Below are 23166 nucleotides of genomic sequence, written 5' to 3' on the forward strand. Positions count from 1 at the left end.
CCTTGTTCCCAGGTCTCTGGGCTGGGGTTCTGCCAGGCTCTTTCTCCTGTGGCCTGAGCCTTCTGTCCTGGGAGTACGGGGGCGGGTTGCCTCAGTCTTGCCCTCCTGCCCCCTTGCTAGAGCCACAGTCAGTGCCTGTTGAGGAGTCTGTCCCATCCTTCTCATCCTGGGAGGTGTGGTCTCTGGTGGGGTTAATGATTGCTCAAGGGAGGAGGAGATGGTGCTAAAGTCTGCTGGCCACGCTGTTGCAGGCCCCAGACGGTGCCCGCTGGTGCCCATCTGCCGCCTCCACGGCCCCTTCCGGGGCACAGGTAGGGACCGCACAGCTTGGCTGCAACGGGGCCTCAGTGGGCTGCTGGCCAGGGGTAGGGGCTGAGTAAGGTTGTTGAGGCCAAGGTGAGCTCTGTGGCTCCCACCCAGCTGGGTGGGAGCCCCGGGCAGAGGGAGTGAGGGCTCGTTCTGGGTTGGGTGGACCTGGAGCTGAGGGAGTCCCGGTCTGACTGCCAGGCCTCAGTTTCTTCTCAGTGTGGGGCTAATAAGACCTGTTCCCAGGTGCTGATGGCTCCCCTCCCTTCCAAGTCCTTGGATAATCTGGACCCACTGAGGTTTCTCACAGGACAGAAGGGAGGCGGTTCCCTCAGGCAAGTACGTTAACCTGCCTCGGCCTCTTTCACAAGAAGCTCGAGGGGTAAAGACAGAGGGGCTGAGCCGGAGGGCTCCAGAGCTCCAGGAGAAAGAACTGGGCTCCAACCCCAACTGCGTGGGTTCAGATCCCAGCTCCGTCCTGACTTTGGGTGGGCTCTGTAACTCTTCTGGACCTCAGTTTCCACATCGGTGGAGTCAGGATGGTAAGGGTGCAGGAAGGAAGCTGGAGAGCCTCTGAAGCCCAGTTGGGTCTGTGGTCAGTGATGGATTGGAGTGCCACCTCAGCCAGTACTAGGAAGGGTCTGGCTGGGACGAACTGCAGGCCGGGCCCCAGCCCTGGCCTGGTGTGAGAGCCAGGGCCCGGCTGGGCCTCTTCCCTGAGGCCGGCACTGCACGGCTGGGGCACCAGACACCGGTGTGGGCTCAGGGAACTTTGGGATCTGACTGATGGCCACCAGTGTATGGACTCCATGGTTCTTAACCTCACCCCGTTTCTCAGGAGGGAAACTGAGGCTCAGAGGAGGCAAGGGCTTGCCTGGGGGGTGGGCGACAGTGAGTAAGTGAAATTCTGGAATCCAACCCAGGGCCATTGGCCTCCGTATCTATCTGCTGCTGAAACAGCCGGGGTGATGGGCACTGGAGGGGCCCTGTGGCAGGGAGCCCAGTGCTCTTGGGGTCCACATCTTGGCACCGGGGCTCCCTGGCTGGGCTGGTGTCTGCCTTGTGGGTGTAGGTAGGGCCCCATGAAGTCAAATGGAGCCCAGACCAAGGCTCACCCAAGGACTCCTGGATTTGGAGCTAGTCTGGGTCTAATGCCCTGTCCCACGCTCTCGGACATCCCTCTTTGAACTTCTCAGAGCCTCAGTTTTCTCACTGCACCCCAAACGATAATTCCTACAGCTGGGGCACAGCTGTGAGAAGGAAACAGAGCAGAAGAGAAAGTATGCAATGAGCTAGAGCTGGCAGTGGCCATGCTGGCCGAGTCAGCTCTTTGGGGGCCTGTGGGTGACAAGGGCCACCACCCTCTCTGGCCCTCTTGGAGGTCCTGGGCAGATCTGGGGTCCCCACCCCCTGTGTGGGAGACGGTGTGGGTGCCCTGGGCTGTTGGGAACTGTGGCTGCTGCCTCTTCCCACTGGGGTCAAGGAGCCAGTGCTTCCCAGGCCAGGGTGAGTGTGCCTCATCCAAGCAGGGGAGGGGTGAGAGGGGCACTCCTGGTGGGGGGCCTGCACATCTCATGTGGCCAGTAGGGGTTCAGAAGCACCCTAATTCACTTCTTTTTTGACATCACTCCTTCTTCAAGGAGTACTTTTTGAGAGGAAGGAAAGTGTGGGGAGAGGGAAGCTGGGATTTCTAGAATGTAGATAGTCCCACTTTTTAGAAGGCAAACTGAGAGGTAGAAGGGAAAGAAGAGCCTCTGGGTGTGGCTGAGTGGTACTGGGGCTGGGGTGAGACTGCCTTCTTCGCGCCCAGGCTGCCCAGCGGCACAGGCCCGGGGTGGGCCGGCCAGGGCACTATCAAGGCCTCTCCCCAGTCCCAGCCCACAGGCAACACCATTCACTTCTTGTTCATTTGCAATTGCTCTGTCCCCTGCCCTTGCTGGGAGACCAGAAACTCAGGGGCCAGAGGAGGGCCCACCAAAGCATACACATGGCTCTGCACCTGACCTGGCCTTAGAGGATGGAGAGAATTTGCACATATGCAGAAGGTGAGGGAAGGCATTCTGGGCGAGGGGACAGCATATGCAAATGCCTGGATAGAGGAAAATAGAGGGTGTGGATGGAGAACAGGAGCATCCAGTGCCACTGGACCACAGGAGGGGGAAGGGGACCGGCTTGTGTGGGAAGAGAAACCCAGGACCTGTGAGGACTCAGCCTGCCAGGCCGAGGGGGAGGAAGTGTTTCCTGCCGCCAGAGCCATGGTGGAGGCTTGTGCTTGGGAGTCGCTGTGCCCAGCGGGCGAGAAGGCTCACTGGTGGGGCACGTTCGTTCTTGTTCCTTGTCCAGCTCACACAGGCTCTGTACATTTTTCTCAAATGACCAAATCCAGAGGTGACACTCTGGACCGTAGAACTTTGGCCTCATTATGATCAAGTGAGCGTGTGTGTGTAAAAAGTCTCTGTAACAAGGGGACAAGATTGTGTGAAACCCAGGGTGGAGGTAGTAAAGTGGGGAGGAGAGGCAGGACCGCAGCAAGAAAGAGCACTGGACTGGGTGGAAGGGAGGCGTCCAGTTTTGCCCCCAACTGGCTTGCGGGCGTTGGGCAGGAGCCTTATCTTCCCTGGGACTCAAGAATAAAAGGGGTTGACAGCCACCTCTCTGGGATGGTCTGGACCAGATGCAGGGGCAAGACTTTGGATATATCACTGTTGCCCCGAGTAAGGATCAGCAGGCTTCTTGAGGCCCCAAGACAATGGGAGGGGGAAGTTGGGAGAAGCTTCCATGAGCAATGAGTGTAGCTGGTTTATAGGAAGGAGGCCAGGAGGTGGAGGCCTTGGGGACCCTAGAGGATGCCTGCCAGTTAAGGCTGTTCTCCCTCTACCTTGCCCTTGGGTGCTCTACACACACTGTCTGGGAGAAGTCTGGCTGATGAGGAAGAGAAAATCAGAAGCCCAGAAAGACAGAGAATAGACTTCCTGCTTTGGGTTCTGATCCCATTACTGACTGGGTCACGTCCCTTCTGCTCCCGGGCCGTGGTGTGCCAAGGACTGAATGGCACAGGGTACAAAGTGCCAGCCACAGCACGTGGGCCATCCTTGCCGGCTTCCTTCCCCTTGAGGACTGTATCCCGAGGGCAGGGGTTTCCTGTGTTCCCGATTGCACTTTGTCATAGTGAAAAGCACACCTTGCACACTTAGTGACTAATTTCCCTGTGGCTGCTGACTCACCCCTGAAGGAGGGGAAGTGGGAGAACGAAAGAGGTGAGGGGTGAGGTCCAAGATCACACAGCAAGGGGACATCAGGACTGGCTGCATCCAGCCAGTGTTGAGGTACCCCGGATTTTGCTCACACAGTGGATGCCAGCTGTCTACCGCCATCATCAGGGTCCAACTCCATCTGTGCGTCTACTGTGTGCCCACCGCCACCACGATCTCCACCTGCCTCCCCACCCTCATCATCACAAACGGTATCCCCACGTCACTGCCACCACCGTCCCTGCTTCCATCCCTTTGTCATCCCTACCCCCAACCAAACTACCGTCCTGGCCCAACTCCACCTCCACGACCCGCTCCAGGCACCCCCCCCCCCCCAGTCACTGCATGGTGACCCCAGCTCCATCACACCAGCATCCTCCACCGCCTGGCCGTCAACGTCTCGCGTAGGACTGGGAGGAGCAGTCATATGGTGAGGATGACCGCACAACAGGCAGAAGGAAGGGATTTGCATTTGTTGAGTGCTTTCTGTGTGCCAGGGGCTGAGCTGGCACATTCTCTTCTCATTCACTCCCCCCACCCCTATCACTTCGTAGAGTTGTCAGTCCATCTTACAAAGGAGGAAATGGGCTTAGAGTGAATCGCCCAGAGAGCCTCTGCTGCTTCTCAGCTCTGTAAGCTCTTTGCCTCTCTGACCTCTAGGTTCCCCATCTGTAAAGTGGGTATAATGGTGCCTATCTTAAGTGTTCCTGTGTCAAATAGTGCCCAGCTCGGTGTCCAGCATGGAGTACATGTTCCTTCCATGGCAGCTGCTGTCGCTCACTGCCGGGATGCTTAACACCTGCCACATATTCCACTGAGGCCTTCGTCCCATCTTCCTTGACTGTTGCTTGGTGTTCCCACGTTTAGGTTACTTCCATTTTCCATGATTACAAATAACCACTTGTGACGAACAGTTTTTCTGCTGAAAGAGTTTCCCTACTTTATTTATTTATTTTGAGAGAGAGAGAGGGAGGGGCAGAGAGAGAGGGTAAGAGAGAACCCGCATTGTGAATGCAGAGCCTGATTCAGGGCTAGAACTCACGAACCGCGAGATGGTGACCTGAGCTGAAGTCGGCCGCTCAACGGACTGAGCCACCCAGGCGCCCCAAGAGTTCTTTATTTTAGGTTCGTTGGATCACTAGGTCTGAGATAACAGATGTTTTGAAGGTGTGGGGCCCATAGCTGAACTGGGTTTTTCCGCCTCCTGCTGGAGCCCTGGGGAAAGCCCACGGGAAAGACCCCCTCACTTCTAGCTGTGAGCTCCACTGAGCCTGTTTCTCTGTCGGCAAGATGGGTTGTGCAGAGCTGATGTGAATTTATGTCCTGCCCCCAAAATACCTCTATTCCTGCCTCTTCTCTTTAGCCCTGCTGCCACCATTTCAATCCACCGGCATGTAGCAGCTGGAAAGATCTTCTAGAAAAGCAAATTAGTCCCTGCCACTCCTCTGCTTAAAACCCTGGAATGACCCTCCGTTTTCCTTAGAATAAAGCAAACCATCCTCGCCTTGTCTTACAGGGCCAGGCGTGATCTGCCTCTGCCTGCTTCCCATCCCCGTCTCCCTCCCTGCCCCTCTCTCTCCTGGGTCCAGCCACAGGGCCCATCTTACAATTCCCGGGGTTCTTACCTGACCCGGGACCACCTCTCATACTGACCGAGCAACTTTGTAACAGTGCTCGCTTCAGCCAAGTAGTATGGGTACTGATTTATTTTATTTTATTTTAAAGAAAGGGGGAGAGGGGCCGAGCGGGGGGTGGGGGGGAGAGAGAGAGAGAAAGAGAGAGAGTGAGAGAATCTTAAGCAGGCTCCATGCTCAGCGCAGAGTCCAATGCCAGGGTCGATCCCATAACCCTGGGATCATGACCTGAACCAAAACCAAGAGTTGGGCACTCGACCGACTGAGCCACCCAGGTGCCCTGTGACTTTTTTAAAAAAGATATTATTTTTAAGTGCTCTCTACACCCAAGGTGGGGCTTGAACTCACAACCACCAGATCAAGAGTCGTATACTCTACCGACTGAGGCACCCAGGCGCCCCATGGGCCCTGAATTTAAAAAATTCAAATAAGGAGCGCCTGGGTGGCTCATTTGGTTGAGTGTCTGACTTCGGCTCAGGTCATGGTCTCGCAGTTCGTGGGTTCGAGCCCCGTGTCGGGCTCTGTGCTGACAGCTCAGGGGCTGGAGCCTGCTTCAGTTTCTGTGTCTCCCTCTCTGCCCCTCCCCTGCTCGCACTCTGTCTCTCGCTCTCTCTCTCTCTCAAAATAAATAATCAAAAAATGTTTCTAATAAAAAAATAAAAAATTCAAATCATACTATGAGATTTATAACAACAAACAGCCCCCGAATTGTCTTTCCCCATATTTTTGTTTGACTTGGTTTGAATTTTTCAGTGTCTGTCACTGGTGTGCAGGTTTCCATGATTTATTGTGTTTGCTTATTTCCATGGTGTAAATACTTCCACCCTGACTTCAAGCCACGAAGATCGTGCCAACCGGATTGTAAACTTCCTGAAGCTATGGAAGTTTTCAGTAGGAGCTCCCACATGCTATGGCATCTCTCTTCCCTTCAATGTCTGATGGTTCCTGTTCATACATAATTAAATCCGTGGGGGCTCTGGGTCAGGGGGCAAGGCAGAACTTGTCTTTTAGAAGCCGCACCATAAAGTGAGTCAATGGAAGCCCCTACATTTCAGAATCTGTAGGTTGTTTCCTCTTAAGTGGGTCCATTTTCTCTGTTTTTTTTTTCATTTTTTATTTTTTATTATTTTTTAAATTTCTGGTGGTTGGGGGAGGTGTCCTATCATCTGCCAGTGCTTTTGGAACTGAGAAGGGACAAGGGGCTGAGAGTGTCACCATTTAGTGTGCAGTCTTTCACTTAGCTCCCTGTTTTGCTGTGGTACCCCACCTCTGCCAGGCCTAGGGCCCCCCCGCTCCAGATCTCTCCGATTCAGCCTTTTCAGGAAGTAGCCTCCATGTAAGTTCTCTAATGTGTGTGGGGGGTGGGATGTCAGCCCCCTGACTGCATGGGTGGAGAAGCGGTATCTGGGAGTCTAACGGCTCCACATGCAAACTTTCAACTAATTTTCCTGCTTTTAGGCCACCCCACACCTCCGATTTCAGAGGGTTCTAGAACCATCAATGCTTTGGCCTTTCTGGGGTCTTGAGCTGGCTTCTCGTGGGTGTCATCCGTACTCTGGTTTTCACTATCATTAGCTTGATAAGTTGTTCATCTCTCATCAACTCTTTTGAACTTCTAAAATCTTTACCATCATTTGAGTGGGGTTTCAAGAAGGAAGAAGTGGAGATAAATGTTGAATTCTCCTGAACAGGAAGCTCCCTCCTCCACTCCTCACGCAATGCCCTTTCCTTATCTGTCAGACACGTCACTTCCTCAGAGACTCAGCCCTATGTGTTCCCATTATCCACTGCTACATAACCAACCATGCTAGGACTTACTGGCAAACAGCAACAGTCATTTATTATGCTTAGAGATCTACCATTTGGGCAGGGCTCAGAAGGGATGGCTTATTTGGGGGTAGAGCATCCATTTTGGGATGGTTTATGCACCGGCTTATTCACATGGATGTTAGCTGTCCACTGGGAGCTCAACCAGGCTGTTGGCCAGGGGCTTCGGTTCTTCTCCACATGAGTCTCTTCAAGAGACTGCTTGGGCTTTCTTGCAGCATGACTGCTGAGTTCCAAGACTGAGTGTTCCAAGACACTGGAAAGGAAACTGCCAGTATCTTGAGGCCTAGGCCTGGAAACCGGCATAGCATCTCTGGTGCCATATTCTATCAATCAGTCATGGGGCCTGCCCAGATGTCTTAACTATAAAACCAGTGGGATTTTTAATTCATGGAGGTGACTGTGTAATGACATGGAGAGGCTAAGGCAATTGTAAGAATTTTTATTACAGTTTTCTTGAAGAGGTGGCTTGCCACACCATGCAGGGCCACATGGGGAAGCTTTTGGTCAGGAGGCAGGAAGGAGGAGAAAGCACGACCCAGAGCCTCCGTGCATTTTCCATGGGAAGGAAGCTTCAGGTCAAGCAGCAGAGCAAGATTAGGATTAAGTAGTTTGAATCATTTTGGTAGGCTCTAGGGGCTGTCCTTAGCTGTCCAGTGCTCGGCCCTGGGGTGACTTAGGGCAGGGGGAATATTGACCTGGTGTGTGAGTTAGATAAAGGAGGTGGTTTGGGTGTCGTCTCTGGATTGGTTGGTTTGTATAGGAGAGGAGTGTTTGCAGGCAAGTCATTTGTCATCTCTAGGAAATAGCTCACCTCGGGAAAGGCCATCAAGGCCCCCCAGGTGTTAAAGTCTCATAAAAGAGAGAAAATAAAAACATGATGAATGGACCAGATTCAAGGCGGGCAGACCTAGTCCTCATCTCTTGCTGGGAGAAGTGTCAAAAAGTGAGTAGCCCAGTTTATCTGCCATAGTGCCCAAAGTGGCACCCCTCCTTCTGCTCCCACACTAGGCACATTCTCTTCCTTCATAGCACAGGATGCAGCAAGCAGTTAGATAGCACTGTGTTTACTTGTTTAGGGTCTGTCTCATTTACTAAGCCAGGAGCTTGGTGAAGGCAGCACGCAGAGTCTTTTGTTCGCCATTATTTTCCCAGTGCTGAGAACAAGGTATAGCACATGGTGGATGGTAGACATCCATAAATATTTATAAAAGAATGGATGACTGAATCAGAGTACCCAGCACATAGTATGTGCTCAGGAAATGTCAGCAGATATTTAAAATTACCAATCCACCTGATACCCCCGTGTTTCCCTGGCAGTGAGGGAAAGCGGGGTGCACCTGTGGCCATGCGAGGCATGGGAGATGGCAGTCAGGCATGGATGGTCTGTGGAAGCCCTTTTATGCAGTGTGGACTCCGGCAATGCGGAGCCATCAAAGGCTTTTGAACAGGGGAGGGAGGTCATCAGAGGGGGCAAGGAAGGATTACTTGAGCTGAGCGAACTGGATTAGAGACTAAGGGGAGGGAGACCTGGAGGAGGGCTGAGCCAGGCAAGGGGGGAAGGGGGCCTGTGAGTGTGGCCTCTGTGGGATGGAGAGAAATTCAGGGGTCCCCGTGGATTGGATGTGGGGCACTCCAGAAAAGGGAAGTCAGGGTAACCTGGGAAAATGGGTATATTCCTGAGGTGGGAACTTGGGAGAGGGCTGCGTGGTAAGAGGGAGAGGACTTCTGGGTTTTGATGCTGTTTCATTGTCAGGATCAGCTCTGGAAGCCGGTCTCTCTCTCTCCCTTGTTCCTTACTCTCCCCTTTGGAGGGTCCCATCTTTTGGAATCAGCCATAGATTGAGGCCATTTTTCTCTTGGTTGTCCCATAGTTTTGGGTCCTTCCCAAACTGACTTAACCAGGGAACCCTCCTGTTGTAGGGCATCTTACATGGGCAGTGTTCCACAGAGCACACTTTGGGAAAGGCTGAAAAGGCAGCTGTTAAATGTGTCCGCAAGTAGGACAAAGGACCCTGCCCACCCATAGAGTCTTTGGATTGTCCTGGATAAGTCACAGTCCCTCCTCGGGCACCTGATTTTGAAGGATGCTATTAGCTTTAGACACTTCAAATAGGCAGAGTAGTGTAGTGGCTGGGGGAGTGAATTCTGAAGAGTAAAAGCCTTGTGTTCAATTTTTTTTGAATTTAAATTTAAATTTAAATTTTATTTTATTTGAGAGAGAGAGAGAGAGACCGAGCATGAGCAGGGAAGAGGGGTGGAGGGAGAGAGAGAGAGAATCTTTTTTTTATTTTTTTAAAACATTTATTCATTTTGGAGAGTGACAGAGACAGAGCATGAGCAGGGGAGGGGCGGAGAGAGAGGGAGACACAGAATCCGAAGCAGGCTCCAGTCTCTGAGCTGTCAGCACAGGGCCTGACGCAGGGCTCGAACTCACGGACTGAGAGATCATGACCCGAACCGAAGTCGGACACTCAACCGACTGAGCCACCCAGGTGCCCGAGAGAGAGAGAGAGAGAGAGAGAGAGAGAGAGAGAGAGAGAGAATCTTAGGCTGGCTCCATGCTGAGCAGAGCTCAATCCCATGACTCTGGGATCATGACCTGAGCTGAAATCAAGAGTTGGATGCTCAACCAACTGAGCCACCTAGGCGCCCCCAAAAGAGTGTAGTTTTGTCATTGATTTCCTGTGTGGCCCCAGGAAAGCCCCTTATTCTCTCAACCACCTCATAGTTGCAGGAATATCAAGATTACACATACAATTTGCTTAGAGCAGTACCTACTACACAGTAGACACTGAATTCTGGAGTCAAGTTCAGAGTCATTCTCAGAATGGAATTCTGGACCAGGCTCAGCTACCTTGCCCACCCCTCTGGGTACCACCGCCCCCCCTCCCGCCATTACTCCTACCCTGGGACATCTGGAAAATGGGCAGAGGATGATAGGGGCCCTGTAGGAGAGTTGCTGATGGTAGTTGTGGGTGGCCTGGGTCAGACCCAGACAGATGGGGGGTCCGCCAAAGGGAGGGAGGCATGTGTATAGGTGCCTCTTCCCTGACACCTCTTCTCCTAGGTCCTTCCAGACATGATGGGATGGTTGTGGCTGTCCTGCTTCCTGTTTCCTACCCTCATGGTGTCCGGTGGGTGCCTCTCCTTCCCTATCAGAGTAGCACTAACCTGGGGATCCTTGGCAGGACCTTCCAGAAGGAAGGGGCACTGTCTCATCAGCAAACTTCCAGCTCCTACGACCCAGCCTCATGCTTGGCTGCCCTGGGGAGGCCCGGGGAGCAATACAGGCCCTGGCGGGTGAGCTTGGCTGAAGGTTGGGACTGGTATGGGCTCCCACAGGGGCTGGTGGGGGTCAGGCTTTGCAATGGCATCCAGGTGTTCCAGTGCTCTATGTTCCTACAGTGGCAGCCAATGTGGCCCCAATGTTCTCGGGAAACATGACGAGAGTGAACTTGCCTGAGGACCTACCAGTGGGTGAGTAACCATCCCTGTGCAGAGACTGTGCCAAACCCTTACCCAAAGAGGGTGCCAGGGCCTCCCTTAGGAGCTAGCTCCCCATCCTTGCAGCTGCATGGCTCGTCAAGGGGCAAAGGTGGACTGATGGGAGTCAGTTCCAGAAATTTGTTTTCTCCTCCTCTTCAGCTTTTGCGTCAGGGCTCTCACACAACATCAAATAACCAAGATACCCCATGAGAACATTCCTCCTGTTTCCCATCACTTTCTGGTGTTTCTGATTTCCCCAAGGAGAAAGGATCCACTTGGGACAATTCTGTCTCTTCCAACTCTCCCACTTGCTAACTTCCCTCCAGTCCCTGTTTTTAGCCCCTAAACAGAGAGTAGGTTTCAGACTCAGAGCCTTTCACACACTTCTCTCCAGAAGTTAATAAGTTTGCTTTATTTTTATTGCCTTGTTTGTAGAGTTACTTTCTATCTATGGCAAGTGAAATGGATTTCTATTTACAGCCACGATCTAAAGCTTGCTTTTAAAATAAATGTACTTACATGAAATGATAAGTGGATTAAAAGAAGGATCATAAATAATGAGATATTTGGTTATGGTAAAGATGGTGGCAGCGTATAAGAGGGGATGACATTTGGGAAATATCGTTTTGGAGGAACCATAGGAACGAATACCAAATTCCCAGCAGGATGTGGATTGGAGAAGCAGAAACAAAGATGACTATTTTCACTGGGCTATAGGCTCAGCTGTACATTATAGACCCCAAACAACCAAGGTGTAAACAAGGTCAAGGTTTATAATTCTCTCATATAGCCATCTACAGCAACAAGTCCAGGGCTGTCTGGGGTTCTGTTCCATGAGAACAGTAGGCTGTTCCCAACTCTATGCTCCTGGTGTCAGGCACCCTCCCTCCTTCCACGTCCAGATTCTGCCTTCCCTCAGGTGCGGCCCTCATCCACGTGGTCCAAGATGGCTCATGCCTCACCCTATTCCAGCCAGCCAGAGGAGGAAGGGGCAACGTGAGTTTGGCCCTTTGTCATAAGGACAGGCTCCAGACTCCACACACACAGATTTTAGCATCATATCCACACCTAGCTTCAAGGGAACCTGGGAAATGAAGTCTTTACTCTGGTTGACCATGTAACCAGCTCAAAATCTGGGCTTCTCTTACTCTGAGGGAAAGGAGGAGTATGACTACTGGGGGACAAGCCACAGTCTTTGTCTTAGCATCAGAATTGGGATCTCAGGTATGTAAAGCTCCAACCTAACACAAGAGACTGCATGAAAGGAAGTGAAACCCAGAGTTTGTCCTGGGATTCAGATGCCCAGATCTGAGGGAAGGATGGGGATGGACTTTGCAGGCACGAAGGCCACGTGCCTTTGGGTGTGGTTGCCAGGACAGCAAGATCTATTCAGGGTTATATTAGTAAAAATTTAATGCCCAGGATAAGGGAGGTAATAGTCTCATTTCACTCAGAGATGACACAACGTCCCCTGGAGGGCTGGGCTGGTGTCCAACCATTTGATATTTATAAATGTTCTCTGTACAACAGAGAAGTAATGTGTAAACATGAACGACATTTACATATATTTTCATAGCTGTTTGGTCATAGATAAAACACATACATACCTTCAAACAAATGTCACAGGTGTTACAACCCAAATGCCTTCAAGATCTCCATTCTCTGGGGTAAGACTTTAATGTCTAAACAAAACAGCTTAAGTCCCCATGCTAGTTCCAGAGGCCCCTCCTGTGGATGTTCTTTTGGAGCTTGAGGCTCACCTCTCGTTCCTTCTTCCCTCTCCGTGGCCAGTCCCTGGTCCCCTCCAGCCAGCTCCAGCCTCTACTGAAGGTTTGGGGAGAAAGCAGGAATTGCAGCATGAATCGGGAAGCCACACTCACTGTTGTCACAAAAGTGTCCACTCAGAGCCTGGTCAGGTCGCCTGACCCCTGTCTGTCTCTCCTCCCCTCCCCTGGGGCACACTCCTCCCTCTGCAACCTCCCTGGAAACAGAAAACTAATTCCTTCGTTGTTCAGAGCAGTGCTCCTCCCTCCCTGAGCCATACCAAATGAGGGTTTTTTATAACCACATGGCTCTTCTCTGAACTTTTTTTTTTTTAATTTTTTGAATGTTTATTTATTTTTGAGAGAGAGACAGAGTGCAAGCGGAGGAGGGAGAGAGGGAGACACAGAATCCGAAGCAGGTTCCAGGCTCCGAGCGGTCAGCACCGAGCCCGACGCAGAGCTCGAACCCACGAACCGAGAGACCATGACCTGAGCTGAAGTCGGACGCTTAACCGACAGTCAGGAGCCCCTCCTCCCTGGGCTTTTAAAGTAAAGGATGATTGGGGCGCCTGGGTGGCGCAGTCGGTTAAGCGTCCGACTTCAGCCAGGTCACGATCTCGCGGTCCGTGAGTTCGAGCCCCGCGTCAGGCTCTGGGCTGATGGCTCGGAGCCTGGAGCCTGTTTCCGATTCTGTGTCTCCCTCTCTCTCTGCCCCTCCCCCGTTCATGCTCTGTCTCTCTCTGTCCCAAAAATAAATAAAAAACGTTGAAAAAAAAATTAAAAAAAAAAAAAAAAAAGTAAAGGGTGATTTCCTTCTTCCTGAGACAAATTCTACAGCTCTCTTACAATGGGAAGTATTTTCAGCAGATTTTAAAAACTATGTCATTTAGACTTTCTATTTTTTTTAAAAATTTTATTTTGAGACAGAGAGGGAGAAAGAGAGAGAGAATCCCACACAGGCTCCACAATGCCAGCTCAGAGCCTGACACAGGGCGCGAACTCACGAACTAGACTTTCTATTTTGAAGTATAATATATGTACAGGAAAGTGCATTGAATTCACATGTAACCTCCACTGGATCAGGAACTAGGATGTTGCCAACACTCCCAGGTCCCCTTTCTCGTCCCTTCGGTCACTCCCTGTCCTTTCTCTCTCACACAAGACCTCTTTTTCTGACACTCACGCTATACAATAGTTTAGCTTCATCAGGCAGATTTTTAAAAAATATATAATTACGGTGTTTTAAATATCAATTTTAGGGGTGCCTGGGAGGCTCAGTCGGTTAAGTGTCCAACTCCTGATTTCGGCTCAGGTCACGATCTCACAGGTTGTGGGATCAGGTCCTGTGTCGGGCTCTGAGCTGATAGCCTGGAGCCTGCTTGGGATTCTCTTCCTCTTTCTCTCTCTCTCTGCCCCTCCCCCACTTTCTCTCTCTCTCCCCCCTCAAAATAAATAAATACACATTAAAATTTTTTAAATATATCAATTTTCGTTTAGTGACAAACCATATAATTCTTTACACACAGAGACCTAATACGTGTCTTGTATTGATTTTTTATATTTTATTTCTTTTTTCAGGTCAACCTGAAAAAAAGAGCATTTAAAGAGCATTTCCCCACTGATACATCTTTCTATGCCCATGGACAAATATAAACACATAAGGATTTACACCCACCTGCTCACCTCCCATATTTCCTTAGGCATAAGGGCCACATCCTATTGCACTGTAATTGAACCAGGTTGTGTCTTACAATTGAGATAGTCATCTAACCCAGAGTGACTTTTCTCCCCCCCAAAACAGTCATTAAATTGACAGCGTGTCTCACGACCAAGGAAAAATAAAGCAGACACTAACATCTTTTTAGCAGAACAGTGGTCTGGTGGTCTTCCTGGAAGAGGGGGCTTGAGGGGAGGGACTGTAACCAAGCTGTCCAAGAAGTTGTGGGAGGAGCTGGGGCCGTTTGGCTAAAGAAAGCTGACTCCGGGGCACGCTGATGAGCTTGTCTCTGAAAAGCTGTAATGGGCAAAAGGGGAGGACTGGGTCCCTGAGGCCCTCAGGCTGGGCGCTGAGCCACACGGCACTTCTGCCTTTGTGAGCCCCTTACTCTAAAATAAATATTACAATTATATTTTATGACAGAAATGAAATATTCTTGTGGGTCCTCTACAAGTAGCAAGGGGCCCAGGGGCACCCCAGCTTGTGGCCTTTGGGGACCTGTGGGTGGGAGTTACAGGGAAACACTTTGGTGAGATGGAGAGAGCCCTTGCTCATGGACATTTGTCCAACAATGGGAGGGGCTGGCTGAGGAGAGAGTAAGTTTTGATGCTGGAGGTGGCTGAGCGGAGGTTGGATGTGATAAAGGAGGCGAGGCCCTGGAGCACGGTTTGATGAACCTGTAAAAAGTTTCTTTTAGACTGGAGAATTAAAGGCCTTGGGATTTTCAAGTCCCCCGCTATCTCTGAGCCTCTGCTCTGCCCAGGGACATGCCCTCCGGAGGCTCAACGAAAGAGCCGGGCTCCTGGGAGGCCAGCAAGTAGACGCTCATTTGCGCAGATGGTGTTTCTGGCAGGCTCTGGGGGCACAGTCTCCGGGTGAAGGAAAGGCTTAGAGGAGGCCCAGGCACCTCCAGAGGGACTCCAGCGGTCCTCGTCTAAGATGCACCCAGAGGCTGCAGCTAGATACTTCCATTCCAGTCATCTCTGGTCTCTTCTCAACCAATTCCAGGGAGGCAATCCCAGGGCCAGGGGAAAGGGAGATGCTTGGATAACAGCCCACCCTGCCGTGTCCAGTGCAGATGGGGTCTCACCGTAGAGGAAATCAGCATGATGTTATCAAAAGGCCACGGAGTGGGTGCTGAGGAGCGACAGCCAAACCTGACATTTATGACCACAGCGGGCAGAGCCCTGGTGGCCGGGAGGTCCCAGAGAACACAGGGCCCCTAGCCCAGCTCAGCTAGGCCAGCGCCGGAAGAGGTGACCATGGACTGTGGGCATTCTCTGTCCCACCTTCAGGTGCCGAGGCCTTCTGGTTGGTAGCTCAGGACCGTGACCAGGACCCTCTGACCTATGGGATTAGTGGCCAATTTGCCTACTTCTTCACTGTCACCCCAGCCACTGGGGAAGTGAAGCTGGCCAGCCCTCTGGACTACGAGGTAAAGGGCAGCAGCCTGGGAGGGCCCCGTGAGGGGGCGGGGAGGTGGGGGCCCTGTCTGTGCTCCCACCCTGAGCAGGAGTCCACCTCGGGGCCTCTCCTCTCTGCCCGCTGCAGACGCTCTACCTGTTCGCCATCACTATCTCCGTGAGCGACGGTCACAACAACCCAGTGAGTTGGAAGGGGGGAAGGGAGGGCAGGGTGGTCCTGGGATCAGAGAGCGGAGGACCAAAGGCCACTCTTGACTGACTGTCCCCTACCTCAAGCAAGCAGAGAGGGCCCTAGTTAACAAAAGCTGAATTTGATGTTTATTTTCATCCAAATTATACTTGCCCATTTTGGGTCACGCAATATTACCAAGATTTTAATATTATTATTAATTTACTTTAATTATATAAATATGCTGTTTATAAGTATAACATGAATTATATTAATTTATATTAATATAAATGTTAATAAAAGACAGGTGCTAAATACCTCCCTACCTTAGCTCTTTTGAGCCAATTGCTTTCAACTCCCTTGGCTGAACAAGCTGGTATCCGTGCTCATGTTTCTAAATAACACACTTATACCACTGTGCCTTATGTCTGTGGAAGTGGAGGATTTTGTCTTCATAACATATTCCCCAAACTCTGTCCATTAAAAAAAATCATTTTAATGACTTGGATATTCATGAACATACTCTCTTCGTAAACATCTCGAAAGTTGCAACTAAAGCTCAAGTCCCTGGGATGACACTTCCCTAGCCACCCCAGCAGAAGCGTCCACGGTCACTGTTCTTTCACACCCCTCACTATGCATTTACACGCACACACACACACACACACACACACACGTATGTATGTATGTAGATATATACATACATCCACGGAAGAAAGATTGTCGTTTTTGTGCATTTTCTGAAACCCAAGTGGGATCTTACTGTATTTATTATCTTGAACTATGCTGTCCACTCAACAATTGGCTCTGGAGCTCTGCCCATGTCTGCTCACGACCTGTTTCTTGTAGTATTTTCCAGCGTGGGGACGTACCATACTGTGTTAGCTGGTCTCCTCTGATAGACACCTAAGTTTGTTCACAGCTTCAAATTATGGCAAACAAGCGAAAATGACCATTCCTATAATAGGACAGGCACATTTTAGATGTTTTAGAAATGACCTAATTATGTCTGCAACTTACTCTGAAATAGTTCTGTAAACACATGGAGAGCAAGAAATCAAACAATGGGTAAATCTAGATGAAGAGTATTGGGAGTTTTCTGTACTATACTTGCAACTTTTCTGGTGTTTGAAGTTGTATCGAATACAAGATTATCCCACATACTGCCTAATTGCCTGAGAAGTGAAGTCAACTTGCACTCCCAACCCAGACATTGCTCCCTTTGTCTTCTCAAGCGCTCACATTTTCCAGGCTCACCTGGGCTTTCCTACCTGCAGGTGCAGAAGGAAATGCATGTGATCGTGGAGGACAGAAATGACAATGCTCCCGTTTTCCAGAATACTGGCTTCTCCACCAAAATCAATGAGGTAACATCTGCCTTAATGGGTGTGTGTGTGTGTGTGTGTGTGTGTGTGTGATGCGGGCATCCCAGAAGTTCTTAGAGTGCAAAGAACAAGAGACAGCCAGCAGGGGGTCCAGATCAGGGAAAAGCACCTCTTAGAAGGGGCAGCTGCAGGAACCAAATCCAGGGGAATGTAACCCCATGAACAATAGTTACAGCAACATGTTAATCAGTCGGACTGGATTAGAATGATTTCAGTTATGAAAGCAATTTTTTTTTAATTTTTTTTTCCCAACGCTTTTTTATTTATTTTTGGGACAGAGAGAGACAGAGCATGAATGGGGGAGGGGCAGAGAGAGAGGGAACAGGCTCCAGGCTCCGAGCCATCAGCCCAGAGCCTGACGCGGGGCTCGAACTCACGGACCGCGAGATCGTGACCTGGCTGAAGTCGGACGCTTAACCGACTGCACCACCCAGGCGCCCCGAAAGCAATTTTTTTTTTTAAAGGAACTGGTTTTCTCATGTATCTGAAAAATTCAGAGGTACACTAACTTTAGGCATGGCTGGATTCAGGTACTCAAACCATGTGATCAAGAAGAGATTTCTTTCCATGTCTCAGCTCTGTTTCTCTTGTTGTCCCCATCTTTGGACAAGGGGGCCATTCTCTCTTGTGGTGATGAAAGTGTTCTCTGAAACTCTAGGCTTTGCAACTTGAACATAGAGTGCCTCTTTCTCCATAGTCCTGGCCAAAACTCCAGAGCTGACTCTCATTGGCTCATTTTGGGTCATGTGCCCATGAACCTAGAGGTATGGAATACTCTGATTGGCTAGGTTTGTACATGAGCCCTCCCTTCTAGCAAGGGAGGACAGCCCCACTTGAACTGCTTGTGTGGGAGGAGGTTCCCCAATGGTCCCTGAGCAGCAAATACAACATCACTCCTGGATCTTCATTACCCTGTGGCTTTGAAGATGATAAGATGTCGGACCCCATACTAGGCCAGACACAAGACCAGCGAAATCCAGGCAGCCATTTGACTGTGATGGAGCACCTACTATGTACCAGGCAGTGTCCTTGGTGCTGAGAATATTTGGTAAATAAGACAGACTTGGTCACCACCCTCAGTAGCTCACATTCTAATGAAGAGTACTGATAATAATCAATAAAACATTAAATAAGCAGGATTATTTTACACAGTGTTAAGTTCTATGAAGAGCATGAAACAGGACAAAATGGAGGAAAGTGACCAGGAAGGGGGCTGGTTTAGGTTGAGTGGCCAGGAAACGTTTTTCTGAGTAGGTGACATCTGAGCAGAGACCTATCTGGCAAGAAGGAGCCAGCCATGGGATGCTCCAGGTAAAGGATGGTCCAGTCAGTGGGACAGCAGATTCTAAGGCTTTGAGCTGGGAATGAATTTGGGGTGTTCTAGGGATAGCCAGGAAGTGGGTGTGAACGGAGGGTAGAAGGTGAGGAGGAGGTGAGGTCAGACAGGTGAGCAGTGGCCTGACCTCAGAGGGCCATATAGGCAGTCTGGACCTTATTCTGGACAGAATGGGGGAAACATTGGAGAGTTTTTAACATAAGAGTGATGTGGTCTGATTCATGATTTTCAAAAATCACTTTGACCACTTTGTGGAAATAGTGAAGGTGTGGACAGGTCACAGCTGGCAAAGGCCTCCCCAGAGAACCTTCCAGCTTTGCAGGGTGCTGTCTGGAATATACTGCTACAGGCTACAGAGAGCCCATGGGAAGTTTGAGCAGGGGGGTGACACATCCTGGGTTCCTGAATGATTGCTCATCCTTATCCTGAGGGGCTCTGCAAATCAGAAGCCAGCTGAGGTGTTGGGGAGAGGAAGAGGGGGTAACCTTCCCCCCTCCCTACCCCCCCCCCCCTCCCAGTTGTCTCCAGAGGCCCAGCCCAGGTGGGAGGGAAAGGGGAACACTGGGTTTCAGGCTCTGGAATACATTATCCCTGTGGTACAGCTGGGGACACTGAAGCTCAGGGAGGGGAAGTGAGTGCTCAGTTATGGAGGGGATGGATTAGAGTTCCTCATTACAGACCCTGCCAGTCGGCTCCCTGGTGTTCTCCGTGGTGGCCAAGGACCCGGACACGGAGTCTGCAGGAGCCGTGGTGTACTCCATACAGGCGGTGAGCGTTGGCAAGTCCCTGGGAGTATAGGTCCCACTGCCCCTCATAGCCACCAGGGGGCAGCATCTCCCACACAACCTGCAAGAACCTTGAGTGTCGGCTTGAGGACAGTGTGTGTCCTTGTGGTGGCCCAGCCCTAGCTCCCAAACCTTTCGCTGGCCCCTGCTGGACCTCACTTGGCCAAGCTGTGGACAGGACCCTCCTTCTCACCTCCTTGCCCAGGGCACTGTCTGGGCCCTTGCTGAGTTCATATCACACCGCCTGGTGGCCGACTGGAGATGTTCAGTGTCTTGTCCAAGGGGGTGTTCAGTTCTCCTGAAGACAAGTTTGCCAGTGATAGCTCCTGTTAACTGAGTGCCCATGATGTGCCTAGCACATACTTTACTTCATTTGACCCTTCTCTCAACCCACCGATGAAATATCTGAGCTCATTTCGCTCAGAGGCGAAAACTGAGGCTCAGAGAGGTTATGTGACCTGGTAAGAGTGGCAGAACTGGTCAAGAGCAGAGCCAGGATTTGAACCCAGGTCTCTCAGAGGGGAGCCTGGCCTGACTGTGCTCTGCCTTAGGTCATCCCTAGCACTGGAGACAGCCAGCACCTCTTCAGGATCTTGCCCAATGGCTCCATCATCCTCAATGGCAACCTCAGCTACAACAACAAAAGTGCCTTCTATCAGCTGGAGCTGGAGGCCTGCGTGAGTGGGGGCACAGACGGAGGGGTGCCGTGACCTGAGGCCCGGGCTCACAGGGACCTGTCTCCCCACAGGACTCAGGCGGCATATACAACAACAGCTTCATCACCCAGTGCTCCTCGCCTGTCTTCCTGTCCATCTCTGTGGTCGACCAGCCGGACCTGGACCCCCAATTTATCAGGGAGTTTTACTCAGCCTCTGTGACTGAGGATGCACCCCAGGTGTGCTAGAGGACAAGGAGGGGGCCTGGGTGGGCCCAAGAGGCAAGGAAAGGGTCTGGGCCATCGAACCGGGTGGTTCTCTGCGCAGGGAACCCCAGTGCTGAAGGTGGAGGCTGTGGATAGTGACAGAGGCATCAATTCCCAGATGATCTACAGCATTTCCAGTGAGAATGGGGGTGTTCCCAGGCTGGGGGAGGGATGGGGGCTCTGCCAGAGCCACTGGAAGCAGCAGCTCCTACTGCCTGTCACTAGACTCCACAAGGCCCGGCTTGTTTGACATCAGGCCAGATGGGGTGATCACGGTCAATGGTTCCCTGGACCGTGAGCAGCTGCTGGAGGAGGATGAAGAGGTGAAGGTGCAGGTCACGGTGAGTGAGGGCTCCACTGCCCCCTTTTGCACCCCAACTCTCAGCTTCTGGCCTTAAATCTCCCTTCTCTCTGAGCCTTTGTTCTCTGAGTGCTGCCCTTTGGCCTCTGCTCTGCTCTCAGGCCACCGAGACACACCAAAACATCTATGGGCAAGATGCCAAGGTGAGCATATGGGTCACGCTGAGGGTGACGGATGTCAATGATCACAAACCCGAGTTTTACAACTGCAGCCTCCCAGCCTGCACCTTCACTCCCCAAGACACCCAAGTCAACTTCACTGGCTATGTTGATGAGCATGCCTCCACCCGCATCCCCATCGATGACCTCACCATGGTCGTGTACGACCCAGACAAGGCAGGTGGACCCAGACAAGGGGTGGTTGGGTGAGGGTGCTGCTGGGAGATGACTGAGAGAGGGAGGTGGAGACTGACCCATAGAACGCGGTACTAAGATGCAAGGTGGGGAGGTGAGTGGTGGGTGTTGCTGGTGCTGATCATGAACAGTGGTAGAAAATTGGAGTTATTGGGCGATACTTGGAAATCTTGGGTTACGTTATGCTGATGGGTAGTCATGTGTTCAGGGCAGTGCTAGGTGGTGGTGAAAAGAAAGGCAGTGTTGAGCGGAGGTTAGTACTGGATACTAGGTAATGTTGAATGGAGTATAGTTTTCAGTGGTGTTGAGGAGGGGGTGGTGATGGGTGCTTAGTGAAGTTGAGGGGTGTTGGGCAGTATTGGATATTGGGGGATGTGGCAGTGCTGAGCACAGAGTGATCTGAATGAGTGCTGCGTTGGAGAGTATTCTTAAGTGGAAGTTGAGCGGGGTGGTGTTGAGCAATGAATACCTATGGATGGTATTTGGTAGTATTGGGTGATATTGAGTTGATACAAAATGTGGAGGGGAGGATGGCACTGGGTGGTGGTGGGTGGGTAGATGTGTTGAGTTAGTGGTTGGTGTTGAGTAGAGCGGAGGGGGTGTGGGATGGAGGGTGCTATGGGTAATGGGGTGATGTTGGGCATTACTGGTATTTGGTGTTGGTACGGGTGGTGGAGCATGTTGAGTGGGAGCTCGTAAGCAAGACTCAGTAACGTCTCCTGGGAGTGAGGGGAATGTGTCCAGGCTCTGTCTCTCCAGCCCAAGCCAGGAGTCCAGGCACCTAGAGATGTCTTCTTCCGATGAGCTCACATTTGCAGGGAGTGCACAGCCCAGCTTCCCCAGGGCCCTCTTGCCTCAGTGTTTCGAGAGCCCCCCACCAGTGCCCCACCTATGGGACTTCAGAAGTCTGGGCTTCCTCAGGCAGGAGCCTATGGGCAGGGATCACAGGCAAGATACAGGTTGGTGCATTGTAGGAGGTGGGGGCTCTGCTATACTATATGCCCAACTCTACAGGGCAGCAATGGCACCTTCCTGCTGTCCACGAGGGGCCCCGATGCCGAAGCCTTCAGTGTCTCCCCCGAGCGGGCGGCGGGCTCAGTGGATGTGCAGGTGCTTGTGAGAGCTCCCGCACTGGTGGACTACGAGAGGCAGACAGTGATGCTGGTGCAGGTGAGGGGTGCTCTGGGGTGCCGGGGAGTGCGGTCCACGGGTGCTCTGGTCCCAATGCTGCTGCTCTTCCCTTGTCTTCAGGTCGTGGCCACTGATTCAGTCAGTGGGAACTTCTCTGTTGCCCTGGTGACCATCCACATTAGGGATGTTAATGACCACAGACCCACATTCACCCACAGCTTGTACAACCTCAGTATCTCGGAGAACAGTCCAGACGGCACTGTGGTCACCAACAGCATCCATGTGAGTGATGGGGACCTGAGTGGGCTGGGCCAGGAGAGACATGGAGAAGGGCAGACCTGGGGACCGTGACCCTGCCATGTCTCTGTATCACCTGATGTCATCACGTCCTAGCCAGTGTGTACACATATGCGTGGGGAGTCTATTTGTGAATCTCAGTGTGTTAGGGGTTCTCCCTTTGTGTCAAGAAGCAGGACAGCCCTGTCCCCATCAGTTGCATAGCTGACAGGGAGTGACATCATTTCCAAACAGTGTCCCATTGTCTAACTCTCTGCTCACAGGCCTTCGACCCTGACACGGGTGATGGGGGCCGCATCACCTACAGCCTGCTTCCGGGGAACGGGTAAGGTCTCAGCATGGGCAGGGGGCAGGTGGATGAGCGGGACCCGGGCCCGCCTCTCTGCCTCACAGTGGGGCTATTGTAGGTGGGTAACAAATAGGATGCCAGGTTACATTCCAATTTCAGATTAACGACAAATAATTTGTTTAGAATAAGTAGATTGCAAATATTGCCTGGGACATACTGAAATATTTTTCATTGCTTATCTGAAATTCAAATTTAAGTGGGCATCCTATATTTTTGTTTGCTCACTCTGGCCACCCTGTGCAGGGCAGACGTCTTTGAGGTGGATCCAGACTCAGGGACAGTGACAGTGAGGAACAGCGAGCTATTGGACCGTGAGAAGGAGGCTGTGTACTACCTCACGCTGCAGGCCACAGACGGCGGGAAACTGTCGACCTCCACCACACTGCATATCATCCTGCTGGATGTCAATGACAACCCGCCTGTGGTCACCGGCTCCTACAACATCTTTGTCCAGGAGGAGGAGGGCAATGTCTTTGTGACCATCCAGGTGCGAGCCGGCCTGGACCTGGCAGGTGGAACAGGGACAAGGGACCAAGCCTGGCTCTGTAGTCATGCCAGCCCTGAGATGGAATCTGGGCTCTCCTCTGTGGTCTTGAGAAAGTTAATCTATCTCTCTGGGCCTCCGTCTCCTCTTTGGAAAATGAGGACAATTGTGGCCACTAGAGAA

General features: G+C 51.5%; 1 protein-coding gene across 1 annotated transcript in view; it reads left to right on the forward strand.

Moving 5' to 3' along the window:
* The first annotated feature begins 254 nt into the window (after window positions 1-254).
* CDHR2 (cadherin related family member 2) overlaps window positions 255-23166 on the forward strand; it is a 34854-nt gene continuing 11942 nt past the window's right edge. Inside the window, exons 1-16 of the mRNA XM_058724122.1 lie at window positions 255-311; window positions 10089-10155; window positions 10427-10498; window positions 15283-15422; window positions 15539-15592; window positions 16858-16947; window positions 18980-19069; window positions 19638-19763; window positions 19835-19981; window positions 20070-20145; window positions 20234-20349; window positions 20471-20704; window positions 21737-21892; window positions 21974-22135; window positions 22414-22475; window positions 22743-22986. Of these exons, the coding sequence (XP_058580105.1) occupies window positions 10101-10155; window positions 10427-10498; window positions 15283-15422; window positions 15539-15592; window positions 16858-16947; window positions 18980-19069; window positions 19638-19763; window positions 19835-19981; window positions 20070-20145; window positions 20234-20349; window positions 20471-20704; window positions 21737-21892; window positions 21974-22135; window positions 22414-22475; window positions 22743-22986 (1824 nt within the window). The 5' untranslated portion in view covers window positions 255-311; window positions 10089-10100. The remainder of the gene's footprint in view (window positions 312-10088; window positions 10156-10426; window positions 10499-15282; window positions 15423-15538; window positions 15593-16857; window positions 16948-18979; window positions 19070-19637; window positions 19764-19834; window positions 19982-20069; window positions 20146-20233; window positions 20350-20470; window positions 20705-21736; window positions 21893-21973; window positions 22136-22413; window positions 22476-22742; window positions 22987-23166) is intronic.

This window comes from Neofelis nebulosa, chromosome 1 (genome assembly GCF_028018385.1).
Source record: "Neofelis nebulosa isolate mNeoNeb1 chromosome 1, mNeoNeb1.pri, whole genome shotgun sequence".
NCBI lineage: Eukaryota > Metazoa > Chordata > Mammalia > Carnivora > Felidae > Neofelis > Neofelis nebulosa.